The sequence below is a fragment of the Lithobates pipiens genome, unplaced genomic scaffold (genome assembly GCF_037356315.1).
Source record: "Lithobates pipiens isolate NorthernLeopardFrog02 unplaced genomic scaffold, aLitPip1_a1.2 Scaffold_16, whole genome shotgun sequence".
Taxonomy (NCBI): domain Eukaryota; kingdom Metazoa; phylum Chordata; class Amphibia; order Anura; family Ranidae; genus Lithobates; species Lithobates pipiens.
The window spans coordinates 221,048,067-221,070,549 of NW_027507748.1; the positions used below are offsets into that span (position 1 = coordinate 221,048,067).

General features: G+C 46.2%; 1 protein-coding gene across 1 annotated transcript in view; it reads left to right on the forward strand.

The window, feature by feature from the left end:
* The window catches only part of LOC143982407 (uromodulin-like), a 64,537-nt gene that overhangs the window by 28,261 nt on the left and 13,793 nt on the right, over window positions 1-22,483 (forward strand). The window contains exons 7-8 of the mRNA XM_077481077.1: window positions 13,174-13,419; window positions 17,882-18,038. Of these exons, the coding sequence (XP_077337203.1) occupies window positions 13,174-13,419; window positions 17,882-18,038 (403 nt within the window). The remainder of the gene's footprint in view (window positions 1-13,173; window positions 13,420-17,881; window positions 18,039-22,483) is intronic.

Here is a 22,483-nt window from a genome sequence, read left to right on the forward strand (position 1 = left end):
TCCTTCAGATTTACCAAAACCATATACCGTATATACTCGAGTATAAGCCGAGATTTTCAGCCTCTTTTTTGAGGCTGAAAGTGCCCCCCTCGGCTTATACTCGAGTCATCGCCGTCTGTCTGCCCGAACAGCGTGTCGAGCAGACAGACAGCGGCCATTCTAACTTTCAAAAGCCGCGCCTCCCTGTCTGTGATAGGCGGAACACAATTTCCCAGCAGTCTGTGTTCCGCCTATCACGGACATCCGCTCATCCTCATACTACGGACGAGGATAAGAGGATGTCCGTGATAGGCGGAACACAGACTGCTGGGAAATTGTGTTCCGCCTATCACAGACAGGGAGGCGCGGCATTTGAACAGGGGAATGGGCGCCGACGAAGAGCGGTGATCCTGGGATGGGACCGGACGGAGGCTCGGCTCGGGACGGGACGGGACCGGACGGAGGCTCGGGACGGGACGGGACCGGACGGAGGCTCGGGACGGGACGGGACCGGACGGAGGCTCGGGACCGGACGGAGGCTCGGGACACAGGTAGGCTGGACACACAAGGCCACACACACACACACACACACACACACACACACACGGATGGACACACACACACACAGGGATGGATGGATGGACACACACACAGGGATGGATGGATGGATGGACACACACACACAGGGATGGATGGATGGATGGACACACACACACACAGGGATGGATGGATGGATGGACACACACACACACAGGGATGGATGGACACACACACACACAGGGATGGATGGATGGATGGACACACACACACAGGGATGGACAGGCATATCTCACCCTCGGCTTATACACGAGTCAATAGGTTTCCCAGTTTTTTGGGGGTAAATTGGGGGCCTCGGCTTATACTCGGGTCGGCCTATACTCGAGTATATACGGTAATATGAGGTCAAACCTTAGGAGTTTAAATTTGTATGCAATCAGGCGGGCCCTTCTACTACATGGTTTTGGTAAATCTGAAGGAAAAAAATCAGCAGAAAATCTGATAGTGTGTATGGGGCTTTAACCTTAGATTTTTTTTTTTTTTAGCCATGTTCAAGTGCATGCCAATTAATCAGTAAGTGTAACTTATCAATATATCTACCACAGGAGTCTCAGTTGTCACCCTGACAATGCTTTAATCTGCTTTTCTCTCCAGAATGCCAGCACACCACTGTTCAGGTATCACCCAGGGTCAGCACTTGCACTTCATGTACTGAGATGCTAGCTCTGGGATCATACAGCTTTTCTGAAAAATTACAATTGTGTCGTAATAAGCAGAAGACTGCTGTTTGGGGTTAGGGGGCTTCACCACTCTTAGTGCAGGATCAACAGATAATAAAGACATGATCATAATTGAAAGCTAAAGGATAATCAAAGCAGAAGGTCAGACACATTAAGCTGGCCAAACACTGACCAAAATTAGTTCGCTTCAGCAGGGACCAGATCAGCTTTAATCAGTGTGTGGCCATCCCTGTTCAACAGAAATCGATGTATAAGTTCATGTTTACAGAAAAAAAAATTTTTTTTAAAGTGAACACTATGCGCTCCTCACTGCCTGAAATTATTTTTGTTCTTGTCAGTTTCAATTGAGGAGTTTTCCCATGACTCTTTGTTCCTATGACACCCTGTCACCAGGACGTATAGGGAAATCTCACCATTGGCGTTCACAGACAGCAATAAAAACTTTGACAATGGACTTAAAATGTAAGTTCAACTTTACAGAACAAAAAAGGTGAAAACCCTACACATTGCCCACCCCCCCCTGTTACACTTACCTCCATGGGTGATAGTTTCCCCAACCACACCGTCCACACAGCAGTCCTGGGATTTGAAAAATACTCCCTTCTTCCCTTTCAACAAGGTGTCATAGGAACAAAGAGTCATGGGAAAACTCCTCAATTGAAAGAACAAAAATATTCCAGGGAAGGTTAGATCCTCTGACAGGCTTTATTGCTGTATGTATCTCTCTGTCCCACTGACACCTCTTTCTTTAGTTCTTGTCTAAGTTTAAGAGTGACAGAAATCAAGGGGAAATATTGCAATAATATTTGGAGATTTTCTCGCAACTTTGGTGTTGCTTTTTTTTTTAGGGGGACATGCCTGGTTATGTGCATAGATAACCATTTTAACCTCTTAAACTTTATATTGTAATATATATATATATATATATATATATATATATATATATATATATATATATATATATATATATATATATATATATATATATATATACACACACATACACACACACACACACACACACACTTGGACATGGAGTTCACCAGAGCTTCTCAGGTTGCCACTGGTGTCCTCTTCCACTCCTCCATGACGACATCACAGAGCTGGTGGATGTTAGAGACCTTGCACTTCTCCACCTTCCATTTGAGCATGCCCAACAGATGCTCAATAGGCATTAGGTCTGGAGACATGCTTGGCCAGTCCATCACCTTCACCCTCAGCTTCTTTAGAAAGGCAGTGGTCATCTTGGAGGTGTGTTTGGTGTGGTTATCATGTTGGAATACTGCCCTGCAGCCCAGTCTCCAAAGGGGGTAGATCATGCTCTGCTTCAGTATGTCACAGTACATGTTGGCATTCATGGTTCCCTCAATGAACTGTAGCTCCCCAGTGTAGGCAGCACTCATTCAGCCCCAGACCATGACACTCCCACCACCATTCTTGACTGTAGCAAGACACTTGTCTTTATACTTTTCACCTGATTGCCGCGACACACGCTTGACACCATCTGAACCAAATATATGTATCTTGGTCTCATCAGACCACAGGACATGGTTCCAGTAATCCATGTCCTTAGTCTGCTTGTCTTCAGCAAACTGTTTGCGGGCATTCTTGTGCATCATCTTTAGAAGAGGCTTCCTTCTGGGATGACAGCCATGCAGACCAATTTGATGCAGTGTGTGGCGTATGGTCTGAGCACTGACAGGCTGACCCTCCACCCTTTCAACCTCTGCAGCTATGCTGGCAGCACTCATACATCTATTTTCCAATGACATCCTCTGGATGTGACTCTGAGAATGTGCACTCAACTTCTTTGGTCGACCATGGCAAGGCCTCTTCTGAGTGGAACCTGTCCTGTTAAACCGCTGTATGTTTCAGGATCTTGGCAATCCTCTTATAGCCTAGGCCATCTTGATGTGAAAAAAAGAATTGTTGCTCTACATGACATCAGGGAGGGAAAGTGGCTGATAGGGGTGTACTCACTTTTGTTGTCAACGGTTTAGACATTAATGGCTGTGTGTTGAGTTATTTTTAATGGGGCAGAAAATGTACACTGTTATACAAGCTGTACACTCACTACTTTACATTGTAGCAAAGTGTCATTTCTTCAGCGTTGTCACATGAAAAGATATAATAAAATATTTACAAAAATGTGAGAGGTGTACTCACTTATATATATATATATATATAAAAATCTCACAAGAAGGCCAGTATGGTGGCCTGTAATTATGGGAGGAGCCTGGAGGGTATTTAATCAGACCACCCACAACGGTCTGTGTCGGTTCCAGTGCAAGGTACTGCACATCAAGGGGGTCGACTCTTCTCAGCTCCCTCACGGTCGACTATCTGTGCGTCCAATCGCAGGTGCACTTCAGCTTTTTCATTTGTGGTCTTCGTCGGTGGTTCCCGCTCATGGTCGTAGATAAGTAGTAATCCGAATCTTTTCATATCATGTGCAAACTTGCGGCTTATCATGCTTACTATCCTGCACCCCTTTCGCAAAACCTACCTCTGAGTTATTGACACTCATGTCCCGACATCTTTCGGCACAGGCGTAGTACATTTGTAAGTTCCTTCTACCAAACATACGACTCATTCATAGATCCAAGCCTCTGAGTCGCTGTCGGTCGTTCTCCAATATCACTCGCCATAGGCTTCACTGGTTATAAAATTCACTGTCCATGGGGTTGCCATCTCATCCTTTTTTGAGATAAACCGGTAGGGCCGGTTCACACTGCGGGCGATGCGAGGCGACACGACTTGCCTCGCCGCAATCTGACAAGTCGCCCCCGTTCTGTACAATGGAACTGTTCTGAGAGGAGCGACTCGAGTCGCTCCGACTCAGAAAAAAGGTTCCTGTACTACTTCTGGGCGACCTCGGGGCGACTTGCATTGACTTCTATACAGAAGTCATTTGCAAATCGCCGCTGAGGTCGCGGCGAGGCAAGTCGGCGTCGCCTCGCATCGCCCGCAGTGTGAACCGGCCCGTATTGTTTGTATGGCTTTCTGTGGCTGATTGAGGTGTAATTAAACCCAGCTGATGCCTTTCCTGCACTTGACTAGCCTGGGGGGGGATGGGTGGTTGATAGGTGTTCGGTTTCACAGTAAGGAATGGCATACACTCTACAACCAATTCGTATCAGATACTCCTTACTGCCAATTTACATCGGATTCATCTCCTCATACATTTTTTTAAGCCGATTCGTGTCAAATGCATTGCAGAGGCTGACTCTGCCAACTCACTGCGTGTCCACGTAGTTGTACTTTCGAGATTGGGTGTATATCTTCATCGATTGTCCCACGCTCGGACCGCTACACACTCACTGTTGCAGGTAGGACTTTGTTGTTACCACTCCTCTAAACTCAAGTTACGTTATCATGTTTGTTTACCATGTTCGTTTTGCAAAAGTCGCACTTACGCCACCGTAAGTCTTTCTATGTCATCTTTCATGCTTTCTACCCAACGTGGGTTTACTCAAGCCATGTGCAACCCCTACGAAACGTTCACTTCATGGTCGATGCGGTCAGATCTGACATTCGAGCCCCTTAGTCACCTCGCATCTACGGCCGATTCGAATCTAGTCGCAATTTCCTTTCTTTGCTTTGGATCCTCAGCAATCACAAGCCTCTTCAACCGCCATCACCATTTAGTTGATTCGAACCCAGCCATATCATCAGCGATACGGTCAGATCTGACATAGGAGCCCCGTAGTCACCGCGCATCTACAGCCGATTTGAATCTAGTCGCAACTTTGTTTCGGATCCTCGGCAATCACAAGCCCCTTCAACCACCATCACAATTCAGTCAATCCGAACCCAGCCATATCATCAGCGATACGGTCGGATCCCATATACGAGCCTCTCAGTCGCATCTACGGAGGTTTAGAGTCTAGTCGCAGCATCGGCGCAACAATTCGAGTCCTTGCCAAACGCAACTCTAACAACCGAGCCGAATCCTGTTGCATCACCGACTCAAATGAGTCAAATCTTTCACAGACTATTCCATAGCTATAGCCCGGTTCAAACTAGTCACATCGACTGTACGAATTCAGCAGTACTTAAAGTGGTGTTGCCACCAAAAAAATAAAAGCTGCTTAAAATTCGTTAAAAAAAATAAAAAAAAATAATTGGCAAAAAAAAATTTTTTTACTCACCTCTAAATACCGGTTGCTAGGGGGTCCCTCGTAATCTGCCTTCTTCATTGCCCGGGCTGGTGACATCACTTCCCCTCGCGCCGCACATTCACCTGGGACCTGTCATGTGTCCCAGGTGACTGTACGGCGTATCACGGCGCCCTGCGCCGCTCGCGCATGCGCAGTGGGTGCCTGGCTGTGAAGCCACAGCCGGGTGCCCACAGTATGCATGACGGCGCCGCGAGCGGAGCGGGGAGCGAGGGGGGGGGGCTTCGTTCCCCCGCATCGCTGGACCCTGGGGCAGGTAAGTGTCCGATTATTAAAAGCCAGCAGCTGCAGTATTTGTAGCTGCTGACTTTTAATTTTTTTTTTTAGGGGGTACCCCACTTTAAGTTTCACTTTCTCAGTCTATCCATGCATGAGCATACACAATTCCCTCCACCAATTTGCTCAGTGTTGCGCACGGTCATTCCTACATAATCACATTTCCTCTATAACCTTTTCTTTCAACAAGGCTGCGTTCTTGCAATCGCTGCAAGTCTTTCTGCATTTGGGTCAAAACTGCCAATCGACTCCAGTAGCAACATTGCTGTTCACCTCATTCCTACACACTTATAATTCTGCAAAACATTGCTTTCACCTTTCAAATAAAGCTGCTTTCTTGCAATCGCTGCAAGCATCGATGCAATGGCTCAATACGGCCACTCATCTCCAGTAGCAACACAGCTGCTCACCTCATTCATTCATTCATTCTCACCTCATAATTAAATTTATAATTCAAATAAGGCCACTTCCTTGCAATCGCTGCAAGTATTTCAGCAAGTGGCTCAAACTGCCACTCATCGTCTCCAGTAGCAACACGGCTGCTCATCATTTTCTCTATCGCTTTCCACTTTTTTAGGCCAGTTAGAACACCAGTTAGTCCACCCTGTACCGGGTTTGGACAGTATCTCCCAAAAAAAAAAAAAAAAAAAAAAAACACATTGTCAAGGGCTTGCATCTTCACCAGGGGGCCAGCTTTGCCCCAAACAGCTCTTTGCAATCCCCCTTGTCAAAACGAAATTCTCATGTCACCTTACTACAGGCTCCCGGTCAACTCAGTTCTCGTCCCCAACCAGTCGACTTCACAACTAGGGCATAAAGTCAGGTGTGTAGTTCAATGGGATTCCCCCTCTTAAACACTCTTTCACTACATATTTTTACTTCACATACAGAATTTGACCTGCTCCTGAGGCGTTAGCAACTGTCACATACTTCTGCGCACTTCACTTTGTTTTCTAAGCACAAGCCTTCAATACGCAGACAAGGTCGCCTAATCTCCATACTTGCTGGCAGTGCAAGCGTTAGTAGACCGAACCCACGTCAATAAACTAAAGATCGCAACATTCCTACCAGACTTCAGCTACCCACCCCAGTCCGCCCTGGATCATTAATCTGTGCCGAGCACAGATGGACGCCCGAGCTATCGGTTACCTAGCCAGTCACCTCCTGGCTCAACTCGGTTGTCACGCATTCTTTTGAGTTTTCTAAAGTCACACTCGACAGCGCTCGAGTGCAAACTAACTGTCACTAGGACTGTCGTTCCTTGTCCTGTTCTTCCTGTTTTCCTTCCTCCTTTCATCTTATCTACCCAAACGCATCTTTCCCCTTCTACCTTTGCAACTTACCTTAAACATATGCATTTCCCCCCCTTGCTTTTAGCTGATGCCATGTCGCAGGCAGACAGTGAGGACTTCGCCTCAGCCCTGCCGTCACCCTTTGCGGGCTCAGCAAGCGGCGGCTAACAGTCTCACAAGAGCTTGGAGCATTAAAAAAAAAAAAAAAAAAACTCCAAGCTCATAGCAGAACGGTGTTGCAGGAGTAATTCCTATCCTGCTGCAGCCAGGAAACCAAGCTTTTAGGCTACTGTTTCCACCGCCAGTGGCAACCCTTCCAGCCACCACTTCAGTCTATCTTCTTTGCGACTACTCAGCTGCGGTCCTGGGTGACCACACTGTCAACAGCAGTCGCCGAAGTCCAAGCAGAGTGACAGCCCTGGAGGTACGCCCAGCCGTGCCCCTACCAGCTCCAGTCACCACCGTACCATCACTTACAGGTACGCCCAACATCTGCACCACTGTCTTCCCTGCACACCTTGTCCTAGCAGGGCACCATGGCGAACCTCTTGGACGACAATGACGTTAACTTAGCATCCCTCCTCATAGCAGTACACAACTTGGCCTAGAACAAGTCATATTCGTGATGAGACGTCTCCGTCATCCTGAAGGCCAGAGACCCTTTAATTAAATCGCAAGCGCACTGTCAGAGTTTGTGCTAGCCTTGGACAGTCAGAGACGTGCTATGCAGGGCAACCACAACAGGAGGGTAGAATTGGACCCGTATCTGCATGCAGCATTGGATCTAGGTCACAAGTACACAGAGTGCTCATCCTTTGACTATCACTGCTCATTTTCAGCCAAGGCAGCAGCCAGACTCAAGGTGATCCTTTATCTCCCACCTTTTAGTGTTTCTCTCCCAGGTACAAGTCCCTGACCAAATCCTTAAATTAGATGTGCCAGCAATAGCGGATCTGCCCATGGGAGATGAATTTCTCACAAACTGGAATGGCATGCCAATGTTCATTCCCTCAGCATCTCCCTTTTGACCTCAAGTAGTCATGGACACCACAGTCTCCACAGGGCCTCGCCTCAATTTTTGCCCATCTTGGGTTTACAGGGCCATGGCCGTCAGAAATCCTCTTGATTCCTGGGTTCAGTTAGTCCTCCTCTTTGTTCGACCTCTACCCCATTGTTGCAGCAGCTCAAGTCTGGTGCAACAACTGGGCAGGACAAACAGTGACGTTCGCCAAAGACAACCAAGCCACAGCCAGTATTATAAATAAAGGAGGTCCAAGTCTCTGGCCATCATGGCCTTCCTGCGCAGGCTGGTGCCACTATCCCCACAGCACCAATCTAATGTCCTCTGCATCTACATCCCAGACAAACGCAATAATCTGGCCGACTCACTACCCCGTTAACTTTGCTTCATTATTTTTGCAGGAACCTGGAACCGACCCGACCATGTCTCTTATCCCACATTGGTGGTAGCTAACCTCGGATTCAAACACTTTCACGACGCTACCTGCCTTATTAATCTATCATTATCTCACAACACCCTGAAGGCCTACCGTACAGCCAAGAAGATCTATGACAGGTTACTAGCCTCAAACCCCAGGGCAATACCAGGAGATCTCTATCACATCCTGGCCTTCGTATCATGCCGCCACACACAGTTGGCATTGTCATACAATACCTTAGACTCTACTTAGCTGACATCCAGTATTTCATCCCCTTACGAGATCCTAACAAACCGTCTTGTTTGCCGCCCATACGGTCAAGACCATGTTGTGTGGTATTCACAGGCAATGACCCCCAAATCAGTATCAAACAGCTACCCATCATCAGCGCCATATTCCGAGGTGTGTCTTTCATCCTGTCACATCCCCCTTTTGCTTAATTTCAGCCTAGTCGTTCAAGCAGCCATCTACCTGGCTTTCTACAGCTTCTTGCGCCCCAGTGAATTCAGTCACCGTCCCAGTTGTAAGGTGTTACGTAGACGCCACCTCACACGCCATCAGACTTGCTTCATCTTGCACCTCAGGGTGTCCAAAACACAACAGTTCGGTCCAGGGGTTGATATCAAACCTTTCTCAAACTCTCAAAGCCTGGTGCCCCGTGTCCATTCTAGATCAGTTAATAGCTCACCTTTCTGATCCCTCGCAGGACAGCCCATTTCTACCGTTCCTAGGCAGCAACCAGTTCATTAGTCACGTCAGTATCCTTTTGAGCAAATTAGGCCTTGACCCTGGCCATTTTCTTGGACATTCTTTTGCATTGGAGCAGCATCAGCAGCCTCACGAAATGGGGTCCCAGACCACGTGATCAAAAGATGGGCAGGAGGGAATCCACCCGCTTTACTCGATACATCCCCAATCCACAAGTGGAAATGTCATGAGCCTTCAGCAACCTTGCCCTGTAGTGTCTTATTGTACATATATTAATAATTACCTCCCTAACCAAGTCTTTTGTGCCCTTCTCTTGGCATATTGCCCAGCAGATCTGGGCTCATCAGGGCTTACCTTACAGCAGGCCAGGGCATGCTTCAGGTCTATTTTATGTTGTTAGTCTTGTGATGTGTTTATGTGTTCTTTCATATCTCTTAGAGCGGAGGGCTCCAACCATAAATAAGAGGGCCAGTATGGTGGCCTGTAATTATGGGAGGAGCCTGGAGGGTATTTAATCAGACCACCCACAACGGTCTGTGTCGGTTCCAGTGCAAGGTACCCACCCACCCATTTCCCTTCTCAGAGTACTTTTCTTAAAACACGCTTCTCTACAGAGACATCCATTTACTTTAAGGTATGCGCCCTTCTCTTGGCATATCGCCCAGCAGACCAGGGCTCACCGCCCAGCTCACGAGGGCTTACCTTACAGCAGGCCAGGGCACGCCTCAGGTCTATTTTATGTTGTTAGTCTTGTGACATGTTTATTTATATCTCTTAGAGCGGAGGGCTCCGACCATAAATATAGATAGATGGATATATCTATTTAAAAATGTGATCAAGTGAAAAAATATATATGTACAAGGACCCTAAGGGGTACAACTAAAATTATAGTGGGTATTCAATTCATGTGTATTTATAAAAAAAAAAATTTGTAAAAGATCTGTATGTCAGTGTAACACACAATGTTAAAGGGATATAGAACATTCATATGTACCATAATAATGAATGATTCAACTTTCTTGTATACAAATACAATTAAAAAAAACATTGAGCATGCAGTTAAGGTGTATCTCTTGTGACAACAGTACTAGGAAAAAGTGCAGTCCAATGATAAAAAGTGGATTTGTGAAAAAAGTCCAAAACATGTTAAAGTAAACAAATAATCGCGATGATGATCCACGAATAGTATAGTCCCAAAACCTCAATTTAAGGGTCACCACTGTAGGGGTTTCCACCACAAGTAAAATATAAGGGGGCGTACTGGAATGTATGGACTCAATTGACATATGCCTAATGTGTCTAGACAAGCAGGGATTTATAAACACCAGATAAGGGGGATATCGCACCACTCTCCACACCGCTCTCTTTCAACGATTCTGAGGGACAATGAACTTCCACAGCAAGCTGTAACATGGCTATACAGGACCATTAACCTCAGATTCAACACCTCTACATAGTGTATACGGTAAAGATATTTAAAAAAGTACAAATCCCTCACATTTCAGTAGATATAAAAGCGCTTGTTAGATAATATTTCCTGAATGGCATACAGGGCGCAATGGCATAGACAGGACTCGACCCAACGCGTTTAGTCTAAACAGACATCATCTGGTATGATATCTAACATTTATCATTATGGTACATATGAATGTTATAACCCTTTTAACATTGCGTGTTTCTAACAATGACATATGGATCTTTTACAAAAAAGTTATTTATATCTACACATGAATCGAAAAATACCCACTATAATTTTAGTTGTACCCTTTAGTTAGGGTCCATATACATATACATTTTTTCACTTAAACAGCGCTGCACATTTTTTTACACTGTTCTTTAGCACATAATTGTTATTTGTGGTGCTAGCTGCTTTTTGCTTTATCGGGACACAAGCGCTGTGTGTGTGTGTGTGTGTGTGTGTGTGTGTGTGTGTGTGTGTGTGTGTGTAATATATATATATTATTATTATTATTATTATTATTATTATTATTATTTTATATGTGTGTAGCACTGACCCCGAAGGAGCTGCTGGTTATTTTCGTGCTTACCGTTACCTTCCGCTTCTCCTTGTTGCACGTCTAGGGGATGTCCCATGGTAGATGGCCCAGTAACTTGAGACACTGCTGTAGAACACTTGTAGGATACCTGGATCTTTCAGCCACTTGGCGATATCCACAAGTCCTGATTCTCTCGGTTACGTCAGCCCTTCCAGGCTCTTGTTAAGAAAACAAACTCGTACGTGGTGTTCTTCTAAAGAGTCCTCCCCTGGAATGCTCGAAGTTCAATGGGTCTCTCCCGAACCGGAGACAGCACCCAACCACCTCAGAATCCTCCTTTAGTTCCCTTGCCTTGGGCTAGTTAGCCCCAAGGCATTAATGTCAAGTGGATCCACACCCCATGCCATGGTCTTCCTGGGGGCTGGTCAGGAGGACCAGGACCATGTAATCAACACTTCATACTGGACCGGAACCCTGAACCACGTGACATCTGCATCTTAAATACCCTCTCCCAGAGGGCAGTGAGCCACAGCGGCCACTCCCACTGACCTGACTCTGGGAGAGAGCAAATTAAGCACCTAACCAGACCAGTTCCACGCCACCAGAGGCAGTGCCCCCTTGTGGCCAGGCTGAACATCTCACAGAATGACACAGAAGTCAATTTAAGGTAAATGGACCCAAACCAAACTGTAGTTTGGGTAAAGTTAAAAATTGTGAAAACACATAGCGTGTGCTCTTCAAGAGCCGTGTGTGTATATATAGATGAAGTGACAAACAGTGCTGTGTTTATTTTGGTGTTATATACAAGTCCACACACAGGTGCTGTACAGTGTTCCAGAAAACAAACAAATGAAAAAAATAGCAAAACACAAATCCTAGCCATGTCTTGGCTCTAACTATACAATACGCAGGCCCTCACTACCAGGCTGAACAAGCCTACCGCTTGTCAGTCTCTACATAAGCTGCTTAACAGCTTTTACTAACCTTTTCCTCTTCACAAACCAACATGATCTGTGTGTCCCAGACAGAGAGCCAAGGCTGTCTGCTCAGGTGAGCTTAAATTAGCCTGGGGAAGAGGACCAAGACCCAAACTGGACCATAGATCAGAGATTTCGGAACATGTACGAGAGGAGCCTGGGAGACGTATAAACCCCGAACAAGACTTTTCCTGTCTCTCTCTGGGACGCTCTGCTACTATATATATATATATATATATATATATATATATATATAATTATTGATTTATATATATTATTGATTTATATAGTGCCAACAGTTTACGCAGTGCTTTACAATGTATAGGGGAGACAACACAATTACAGTACAATACAAAAGGTACAGGAGGGCCCTGCTCATAGAGCTTACATTCTAAAGGGAGGGGGTGGCGGTACAAAAGGTAATAGCTGCAGAGAATGATTTGATGATATATAATATATATATATATATATATATATATATATATATATATATATATATATATATATAATATAATTGATATATAATATATATATGTATGCACACAAATCACACCAAATACTTTCAAAGCAGATGATTTTACTGCATCTGCTTGGTTTCACACTGCCGCACTGCAGATAGATTTTCTATTAGGTTACATGTTGTTTGCTGTATTTTCTGACAGTATACCAAAAGTGCTGCATACATCATCTTTGGTGCGCTTTCAGAAAACCCACAACCTATTATAAAGTCTATGGGAAACTATGGGTTAAAACCACAGGTACACCTGCACTGTGGTTTGGGTGCAAAAACTGGCCTTAAGGTTTCTCTTGCTTTCCCAGTGCATTAAAATTTAACTTTTTACATTAGTGGACATTAGTGTTTAAGCTCCCTTTCACAACGGATCAATTTGACATGCGATTTGACAGGTCGCCTCCCGAAGTTGGACTGAAATGCGTCTTTCAGATGAACTCGCACGATTTCAAAGCCGTGTTCAGTGTGAACGATTGCTGAAAGCTATTGCTACTTATTAGGAAATAAATTGTTACCTGAACATTTATTTGTTTTCTCAGGACGGTATACATTTCTGGAGTGAATGGGACTGGATCATTTCCCGTTACCATGGCTGCTTATAAAGATTCATCATTTACACAAGCATATCAAAATAATGAAAATGTGGCTGTTGGATCAATCATCTATGTGGGAATATTTGTGACAGGCGCTGATGGAACTCAATATACTCTCCGGATAGAGACATGTGTTGCAAGTCCTACAGATAATCGTAATGATGTAAATGCTTTTTATCTTATAAAAGATGGGTAAGTCTGCATTTCTTATGCAACCATAGAGGTGAATGAAAATGTAAAGACCTAGAACACAGCAGAGTGCTAAATACAATAGAAGAATTTAAAACAAAACTTGCACATATCTTCCTGATTTCGCTGAAATCAGTATAAGTGGTAAATGTGTCTCTCTGAATATCAGAAGAATGATCTGTTTTTTTTTTGTTTTGTTTTGTTTTTTTGCATGCTAGTCTTGTATCAAAAATAAAGAGGTTACTAAAGTTATGAAAATTCTCATACGACAGAATACAACTCGGGAAGTGATGTAATGTGTTGTATTGTAATTAGTGATGCACCGAAATTTCGGCCGCAGAAACATATCGGCCTACAATGCCCTTTTCGGCAATTTGCCGAAAGAGAAAAACGGCCGATAATGGAGCCGAAAATGGGGCGTGGCCTGGGCGGGGGCGGGGCTCCGCCCCCCGCCCTGGTGACGCCCATCATGGGGGGTGTATAGCGCAGGAGAGCCGCCTCCGCCGCTTGTTTGATCATAGCGCCGGGAACATCACAGCTTTCATTTCAATAGCTGTGTGTTCCCGGCTGCGCGCCGTCACATGCAGCCCCTCCCCCTTGTCCGGGCACTTAGATAGACAGATCATCCGCAGGATTGGACGGATGATCTGTCTATCAAAGTGCCCGGACAAGGGGGAGGGGCTGCGTGTGACGGCGCGCGGCCGGGAACACACAGCTATTGAAATGAAAGCTGTGATGTTCCCGGCGCTGTGATCAAACAGGCGGCGGAGGCGGCTCTCTTCCCTACACAGGCTGCAACAAAAGGGGACACACAAGCTGCAAAAGGGGACACACTGGCTGCAAAGGGGGACACACTGGCTGCAAAGGGGGACACACTGGACACAAGGGGACACACTGGCCGCAAAAGGGGACACAAGGGGACACACTGGCCGCAAAAGGGGACACAAGGGGACACACTGGCCACAAAAGGGGACACAAGGAGACACACTGGCCACAAAAGGGGACACAAGGGGACACACTGGCCACAAAAGGGGACACAAGGGGACACACTGGCCACAAAAGGGGACACAAGGGGACACACTGGCCGCAAAAGGGGACACAAGGGGACACACTGGATGCAAAAGGGGACACAAGGGGACACACTGGATGCAAAAGGGGACACAAGGGGACACACTGGATGCAAAAGGGGACACAAGGGGACACACTGGCCACAAAAAGGGACACAAGGGGACACACTGGCCGCAAAAGGGGACACAAGGGGACACACTGGATGCAAAAGGGGACACAAGGGGACACACTGGATGCAAAAGGGGACACAAGGGGACACACTGGATGCAAAAGGGGACACACTGGACACAAGGGGACACACTGGCCGCAAACGGGGACACACTGGCCACAAGGGGACACAAGGGGACACACTGGATGCAAAAGGGGACACACTGGACACAAGGGGACACACTGGCCGCAAACGGGGACACACTGGCCACAAAAGGGGACACAAGGAGACACACTGGCCACAAAAGGGGACACAAGGGGACACACTGGCCACAAAAGGGGACACAAGGGGACACACTGGCCGCAAAAGGGGACACAAGGGGACACACTGGCCGCAAAAGGGGACACAAGGGGACACACTGGCCGCAAAAGGGGACACAAGGGGACACACTGGATGCAAAAGGGGACACAAGGGGACACACTGGATGCAAAAGGGGACACAAGGGGACACACTGGATGCAAAAGGGGACACAAGGGGACACACTGGATGCAAAAGGGGACACAAGGGGACACACTGGATGCAAAAGGGGACACAAGGGGACACACTGGATGCAAAAGGGGACACAAGGGGACACACTGGCTGCAAAGGGGGACACACTGGCTGCAAAGGGGGACACACTGGACACAAGGGGACACACTGGCCGCAAAAGGGGACACACTGGCCACAAAAGGGGACACAAGGAGACACACTGGCCACAAAAGGGGACACAAGGGGACACACTGGACACAAAAAGGGACACAAGGGGACACACTGGCCGCAAAAGGGGACACAAGGGGACACACTGGCCGCAAAAGGGGACACAAGGGGACACACTGGATGCAAAAGGGGACACAAGGGGACACACTGGATGCAAAAGGGGACACAAGGGGACACACTGGATGCAAAAGGGGACACAAGGGGACACACTGGATGCAAAAGGGGACACAAGGGGACACACTGGATGCAAAAGGGGACACACTGGACACAAGGGGACACACTGGCCGCAAACGGGGACACACTGGCCACAAAAGGGGACACAAGGAGACACACTGGCCACAAAAGGGGACACAAGGGGACACACTGGCCACAAAAAGGGACACAAGGGGACACACTGGCCGCAAAAGGGGACACAAGGGGACACACTGGCCGCAAAAGGGGACACAAGGGGACACACTGGATGCAAAAGGGGACACAAGGGGACACACTGGATGCAAAAGGGGACACAAGGGGACACACTGGATGCAAAAGGGGACACAAGGGGACACACTGGATGCAAAAGGGGACACAAGGGGACACACTGGATGCAAAAGGGGACACAAGGGGACACACTGGATGCAAAAGGGAACACAAGGGGACACACTGGATGCAAAAGGGGACACAAGGGGACACACTGGATGCAAAAGGGGACACAAAGGGACACACTGGATGCAATGGGGGACACTGGCCTGCAATGGGGGACACTGGTCTGCAATGGGGGATGCCTCCTGTACCACGTCCTCTGTCTCTGACCATCTCCTATACCATGTCCCCAGTCTCTGACCATCTTCTGTACCATGTCCCCAGTCTCTGACCATCTCCTGTACCGTGTCCCCAGTCTCTGACCACCTCCTGTACCATGTCCCCAGTCTCTGACCATCTTCTGTACCGTGTCCCCAGTCTCTGACCATCTTCTGTACCGTGTCCCCAGTCTCTGACTATCTTCTGTACCGTGTCCCCAGTCTCTGACCATCTCCTGTACCGTGTCCCCAGTCTCTGACCACCTCCTGTCCCATGTCCCCAGTCTCTGACCACCTCCTGTACCATGTCCCCAGTCTCTGACCACCTCCTGTACCATGTCCCCAGTCTCTGACCACCTCCTGTACCATGTCCCCAGTCTCTGACCACCTCCTGTACCATGTCCCCAGTCTCTGACCACCTCATGAACCATGTCCCCAGTCTTTGACCATCTCCTGTACCATGTCCCCATCTCTGTCCACCCCCTGTATAAAAATATTTTTTTTAAACAGTCATTTTCGGTATCGGTGCTGTTTCGGTATCGGTTTCGGTTTTCGGCCTAGTGTATTTTTCATTTTCGGTATCGGTTTCGGCACCAAAAAACCCATTCGGTGCATCCCTAATTGTAATGTCTCGTTTTGTTTCCGAGCATGCGTTGTCTTGCTCTTCTGATTTTTTATTTTTTTTTTTTTTTGACGAATACTGCACTGTTAAACTGAAATTTCCATGTTTGTCCCTTTGGACAATTTGACCAGTCGTGATCGGCTCTCTAAAGCAGTGTACTAACGATCAGATTATCGTACGATCGTTCCGAAAGTGATATTTTTCACCCGATTTTCTGATTGCATGTACTAGGCTTTAGACCAATGTTGTCTCCTCCACTTGTAGAAGCAACATTTTACAGAAAATCTTGGTGGAATCTCAATGTGCCTACTCTACATTGCAGCTTTATAAAGGTAGCCACCCATAAAATTAACAATTTTTGCCCTAAACTGCCCTAAACAAAAATAAAATGCTTCATGTCCCGATTAGTGCGTTGTGGTGGCATCCATTCTGAGTAACACCCCAAAGCATGGAACTGATGGTGTGGCCACATTGCACAGAGGGAAGGGTTTAAAGGGGTATAGGCAGGGCTTTTTCTCAGGGGGAATTTGGTGGAACTCAGTTCCACCACCTCTGGCACAGACCCTTTGGTGCCTTCTTACCACAATCACTTGTAAACACAGTCTGGTTTCTGTGTTTACAAGTGACAGCTCTGCACTCTGTATGTAATGCAATCCTGGTATTTCATGCCCCTTTAAGACCATCCTACTGTTTTCGTGAAATTTGACTGAACACACCCACTATTTGATGTGATTTGGAAGGTGTGTGTAGGGGGAGGGGTTTTGTGGGGCCGTGGTTAAGTTCCAGCGCTTATTGTTTGAGAAAAAAAGCCTTGGGTATAGGTAAATAGGGCCTGAGACTGTATGCTGTATACAAGGCACACTAATAAAGTGCCCCATGATTGTATATTTCTTTTAAAGTCAAATGTGGCAAACTCTATCAAAGGCAAAGAAATGAAGTGGCTCACTGAGATCTTCACTAATTTAAAATTAAAGCAAGAATCAAAGCTTAATTATGAAAAGTAATATTTAATTTTCCTAAGTCATGCTAAAACCTGACAGTTTGGTCCTCAGTGTAACCAAAATATTCTTATATTTTTTTTCTCATTTACAGCTGTGTCCTGGAAACTGTTTCCACAATGGTGTTACAAAATAGAAGTGCATTAGAAGCCGCTTTCAGCATAAGCGCATTTCAGTTTCAAAATCAGGCCAATGTAAACTTTTTCTGTGATGTACGTTTGTGTGACAGGACCAATGGAACATGTTCTAAGGTAAGTGATCAATACATTTTCTCTGATAAGAGGCTGAGGCTGTTTGGCAGAAATTAAGCATTACTCAAGGTACCCATGGGCATTAGATGACAGTCCGGATTGTCTACTGGCTACATGCTACATGCTACATGCATACAGTATGGATGATGATCATTGTGGGAAACACAGCTATTATTCCCTCCTAAAAAGCCAGTGCTCTGTGTCTGCAGTTTGCCTTCCCACCGACGTACCATCCATGTTAAGAGATCAGCAGTTGCCGCTTATAACTGGTTGTCAGATCTTTACTACCTGTGCATTTGCATATTACTGTCCATGGTCACCTCAAAGTGAATTTGACATGTCAGAAGTAAAGGGGTTGCCATGGCTGGCTGCCTCCTGATAATTCTAACTACCTGGCTGTATCTACTTAAAAGTGGTATTAAAATCAAATCCAAAAATGTAGTATATTGCAGCTTACCAATCATTAGATATGGTGGCTGCATTACATTTCTTTTTTTAGGCTTTTTTTCCCCCTCTGTTTTCACCTGGTGATCTGGCCAGCAACACACCTCCTGTATTGTCAGTCTGGGGGAGGGGAGCGTTAGATGTACTAACAGTTTTAACCACTTCAATACCAGGCACTTTCGGCCATTCTTGCCCAGGACAGTTTTCAGCTTTCAGTGCTGTCACATTTTGAATGAAAATTGTGCAGTCATACAAGACTGTAACCAAACTACATTTTTATCATTTTCTTCCCACGAATAGCGCTTTCTTTTGGTGGTATTTGATCACCTCCTGCGGCTTTTATTTCTTGCTAAAAAAACTAAAAAATACCAAAAAAAAAAAAAAAAAAAACGTTTTTCTTAGTTTCTGTCATAAAATGTTGTTTTCCCCTTCACTAACGGGCACTGATAGGCAGCACTGACAGGCGGCTGTGATGGGCACTGATAGGCGCTACTGTTTGGCACTGATGGGCAACACTGATGATGAGGTACTGATAGATTAATGACAGGTGTTACTACTGGTCACTGGTCCTGTGGTGGGCACTGATTGTCACTGTGGTGGGCACTGGGAGACTTTATTGTGTTTATTGCTGGGCACTGATTGGCACAACTGAGGGGGCTGTGCTTATAGTCAATGTGCTGATTATCAGCACAGCCCCCCCGACAGGGAAAGCCGCCGATGTCTCTCCCTGTCAGCGTGAACCAAGGAATGCCATTTACTTTACCATGCACTTCCCGATGATCAGCGTGATTGGCCACAGACAGAGGCTTCTTATCACGATCGGAGTTGCGGTGTGTCAGCACGCCGGCATATTATCCTGCTGGACATCATATGATGCCTAGTCAAGATAACAGAACTACTTGCCGGCCATTATTCTGCATACGGTGGGCAGGAAGTTTTTAAATACACTTTAAAGCCAAACTTTAGCTAATACTTTGCCACCTGTTACAGCAAACAGTTTTTTTCACTCTTGGGATAAAGGTTTTACATGAGTAAATAAAAGCTGGTCATTGTAAGCACCCCTGCCAGTGATAAATGGTTTGTCTCATCCCTCTAACTGGTACATCTGTGGGACAGCTTGTCCTTTTAAAAAAAACGGAATTACTGCCAGATGACCAGATGAAAATAAAAGAAACGAGCAAATGAAAATCAATACAGACATCACATCTATGAATTGGCAATATAATAAATGTTTGCTTTTGTGTTTAATACTGCTTTAAGTACTAATAAATAAACAATATATGCTGTAAGTGAGTGTCAGAAAAGTTGCAGCTCTCTGACAGTGAAAGAAAGTACTGGTTGCCAAGGAGAAAGGAATAAAGTATTTGTACTTTCCCCCCTAGCCAAATGAGCATTTATCCATAAAATGTGTGGGGGACCATGCATGGGTGTATTATGCACAAAGCAGTCAAATCCTCCTGCCCAGTCCCCTGCTAGCTCCTCCCCCCGCTTAGTGCCCTTACAGAAAGCTGCTTGCTATGGGGGCACTTGTGCGTGCTCGCCCCGAGCCCTGCTCTGTGTCCATAAGGCACACGGAGCTGGGCTTGGCCCCATCCTACTTCATCACTGACTCTGACAGCTGTGGGAGCCAATGGCTCCCGCTGCTGTATATGAGCCAACAAGGAGTAAGAGAGCCTTGGCTCTCATGCACAGTGCTGGATCGAGATCAGGCTCAGGTATGTATTTAGGGGGGCCGCAGGAGCAGCTGCATGCAGTAGGTTTTTTTTTTTATCTTATTGCATGGAATACAGTAATTTAAAAAAAGCTTCTGACTTTACAACCACTTTAACAGCAGCCTGGAATTGGGCTTTAACTCTAAAAGTCCCCTTCCTTCTCCTTATGCTACTAGACATTCTCTAAATACCTCAGATTAGCAGATCACCTAGATTTCGAGGCATGACCTATGTTGGGTAGTCATAGTTGCCAAAAAAAAAAAATAAATTCGGGTCACTTTTTTTGGCAGTAGGCGGAGTGGTGGTATAATTAGGGGGCGAGGCATGCGTTTATAGGTGTGGCATAAGAAAAGGCAAAAAATACGGCGTGCGCAGCGGCAAAATATGGGTGTGGTTTACGTAAGATAGCGGGCGTGGCTTGCATGGGGCGTGGCTCAAAGGGGTGTGGTTAGAGTCTGAGATGAATGCGGGAGGGAGAGATAGGGAAAGGAGGGGGAGGGGGAGAGATAGGGGGGAGGGGGAGGGAGAAAGGAGGGACAGCAGCCCCCCCCGATCCTACACCACAATAGCAATATGTGTTTTCCAGAGTTTGACAATCAGCAGATAAAGATACTCCAAATACCTGGTGTTGGCGCTTCATTCATCCCGGCGCCATGATTGTTATGGTGTCAGGATGATTGAAGCGCATTATTTCTATTATTACATTGTAATATGAAATGAAATCATTCCACTCACCATAATGCAGAATCAGTGGTAGCCATGCACGCGTCACTAGCCACGTTGCCTGCCACCAGATGCCATCAGGTGTCCCAAGCGGAGTCTGTCCTTACATCAGGTGCCCCATCAGAGGTACCTTCCTCACATCTGTGTCCATCAGCGGAGCCCCTCCTTACATCTGGTGCCCCTCTGACATCCACAAACCGCCCCCCCACATACTCCACAGACCGGCCCCCCCGACAGCCACAGACTGGCCCCCCGACCATACCACTGGCCCCCACATCGTTGCCGCGCGGAGAGTGTGGCGCCGCCCCCACTGCACTTTACACATATACACACATTGGCAGCGGGGGCGGGCGGCGCCACAGGTACTCTATATTGTAGACCAACTTCTGGTCTTCTTAAAAATGGCGGCCGGCGGAGACATTGTCTCCGCCGGCCGCCGACCTCTAGTGGCCGGCACCAAAAAAAATGGAAATTCAATTTCCCGGGACAAACCGAATTTCCCGGGACAAAATTAATTCGGGACAAGTGTCCTAATCCCGGGAATGTCCCGGGAAATTCGGGACAGTTGGCAACTATGGGTAGTTCTGTGGTCCTTCAAGCTGGCTGGGAAATATGCATGTGCGACCATATCTTCATAGAACTTATGGAAAAAACATTTACTTGGGAGCCTGCAGGGTAATGACTTTACCATTCGGGCCTATGAAAAAAAGTAAGCAATCATGACTTAATAATCAGATTGACAAGTATTTGCATGCAGGTGACAGTCAGAGTTTCATTTCATTTTGTTCATTGGACAATAACCTTATTATTGATGTCCTAGTTTGTATAGCCATACAGCTTTTATAATGACTTGTGGTATGCGTAAATATATATGAATGGAAGGACTGAACCAAAATACAGATTTAGCATCCTGTTATTGCACAAGAGGAAAAAGGACCTCTGAGTTCAATAAGCAGGGGTCTGCTCCTAGTCAGCAAAAAATATATGGAGCCTATACAGTAAGCCAACACAACAGTTTTTTTAAGCCCTCTTGTGGCACAGCAATTAAGTACAGCCTATGGGCATACAGTGTACAGAGAAAGAGGGGAAAAGGGAAGGGTTTCCCAAAGAATTCTTCAAAGAGAATAAAATGGTACTATCAAAAAAATATACAATTCTTTATTGAAAAATCCACATGAACAATGAAAACTAGTAAAAAATATACTGTATATAGCAAAACCTGCACCACATTCAATAAAATTAGACAACATTGTCTGAAGACACAGATGGCCACCACACACAGACATACACTTCTCACAAATCTCATGAACTACAAATCCTCATAAATGTATCCAAGTGGGAACATAAATGGATATAGTCTCAGAGCGATTCACTCAGTATCTTATGGGTGCAACACACTGGGAATTTAATTATTCCACAGATCGATTAAATATGAGATATTTGGGATCAGTTCAGAGACTTGCCCTTGGTAAGGCAGATTAGAGAGTGCATCTATGGCAAAAATAGTGATATTGGGGTACGGTTTTCCTAATAATATAGATAGAGCATGAATAGGCACGGCAGGGG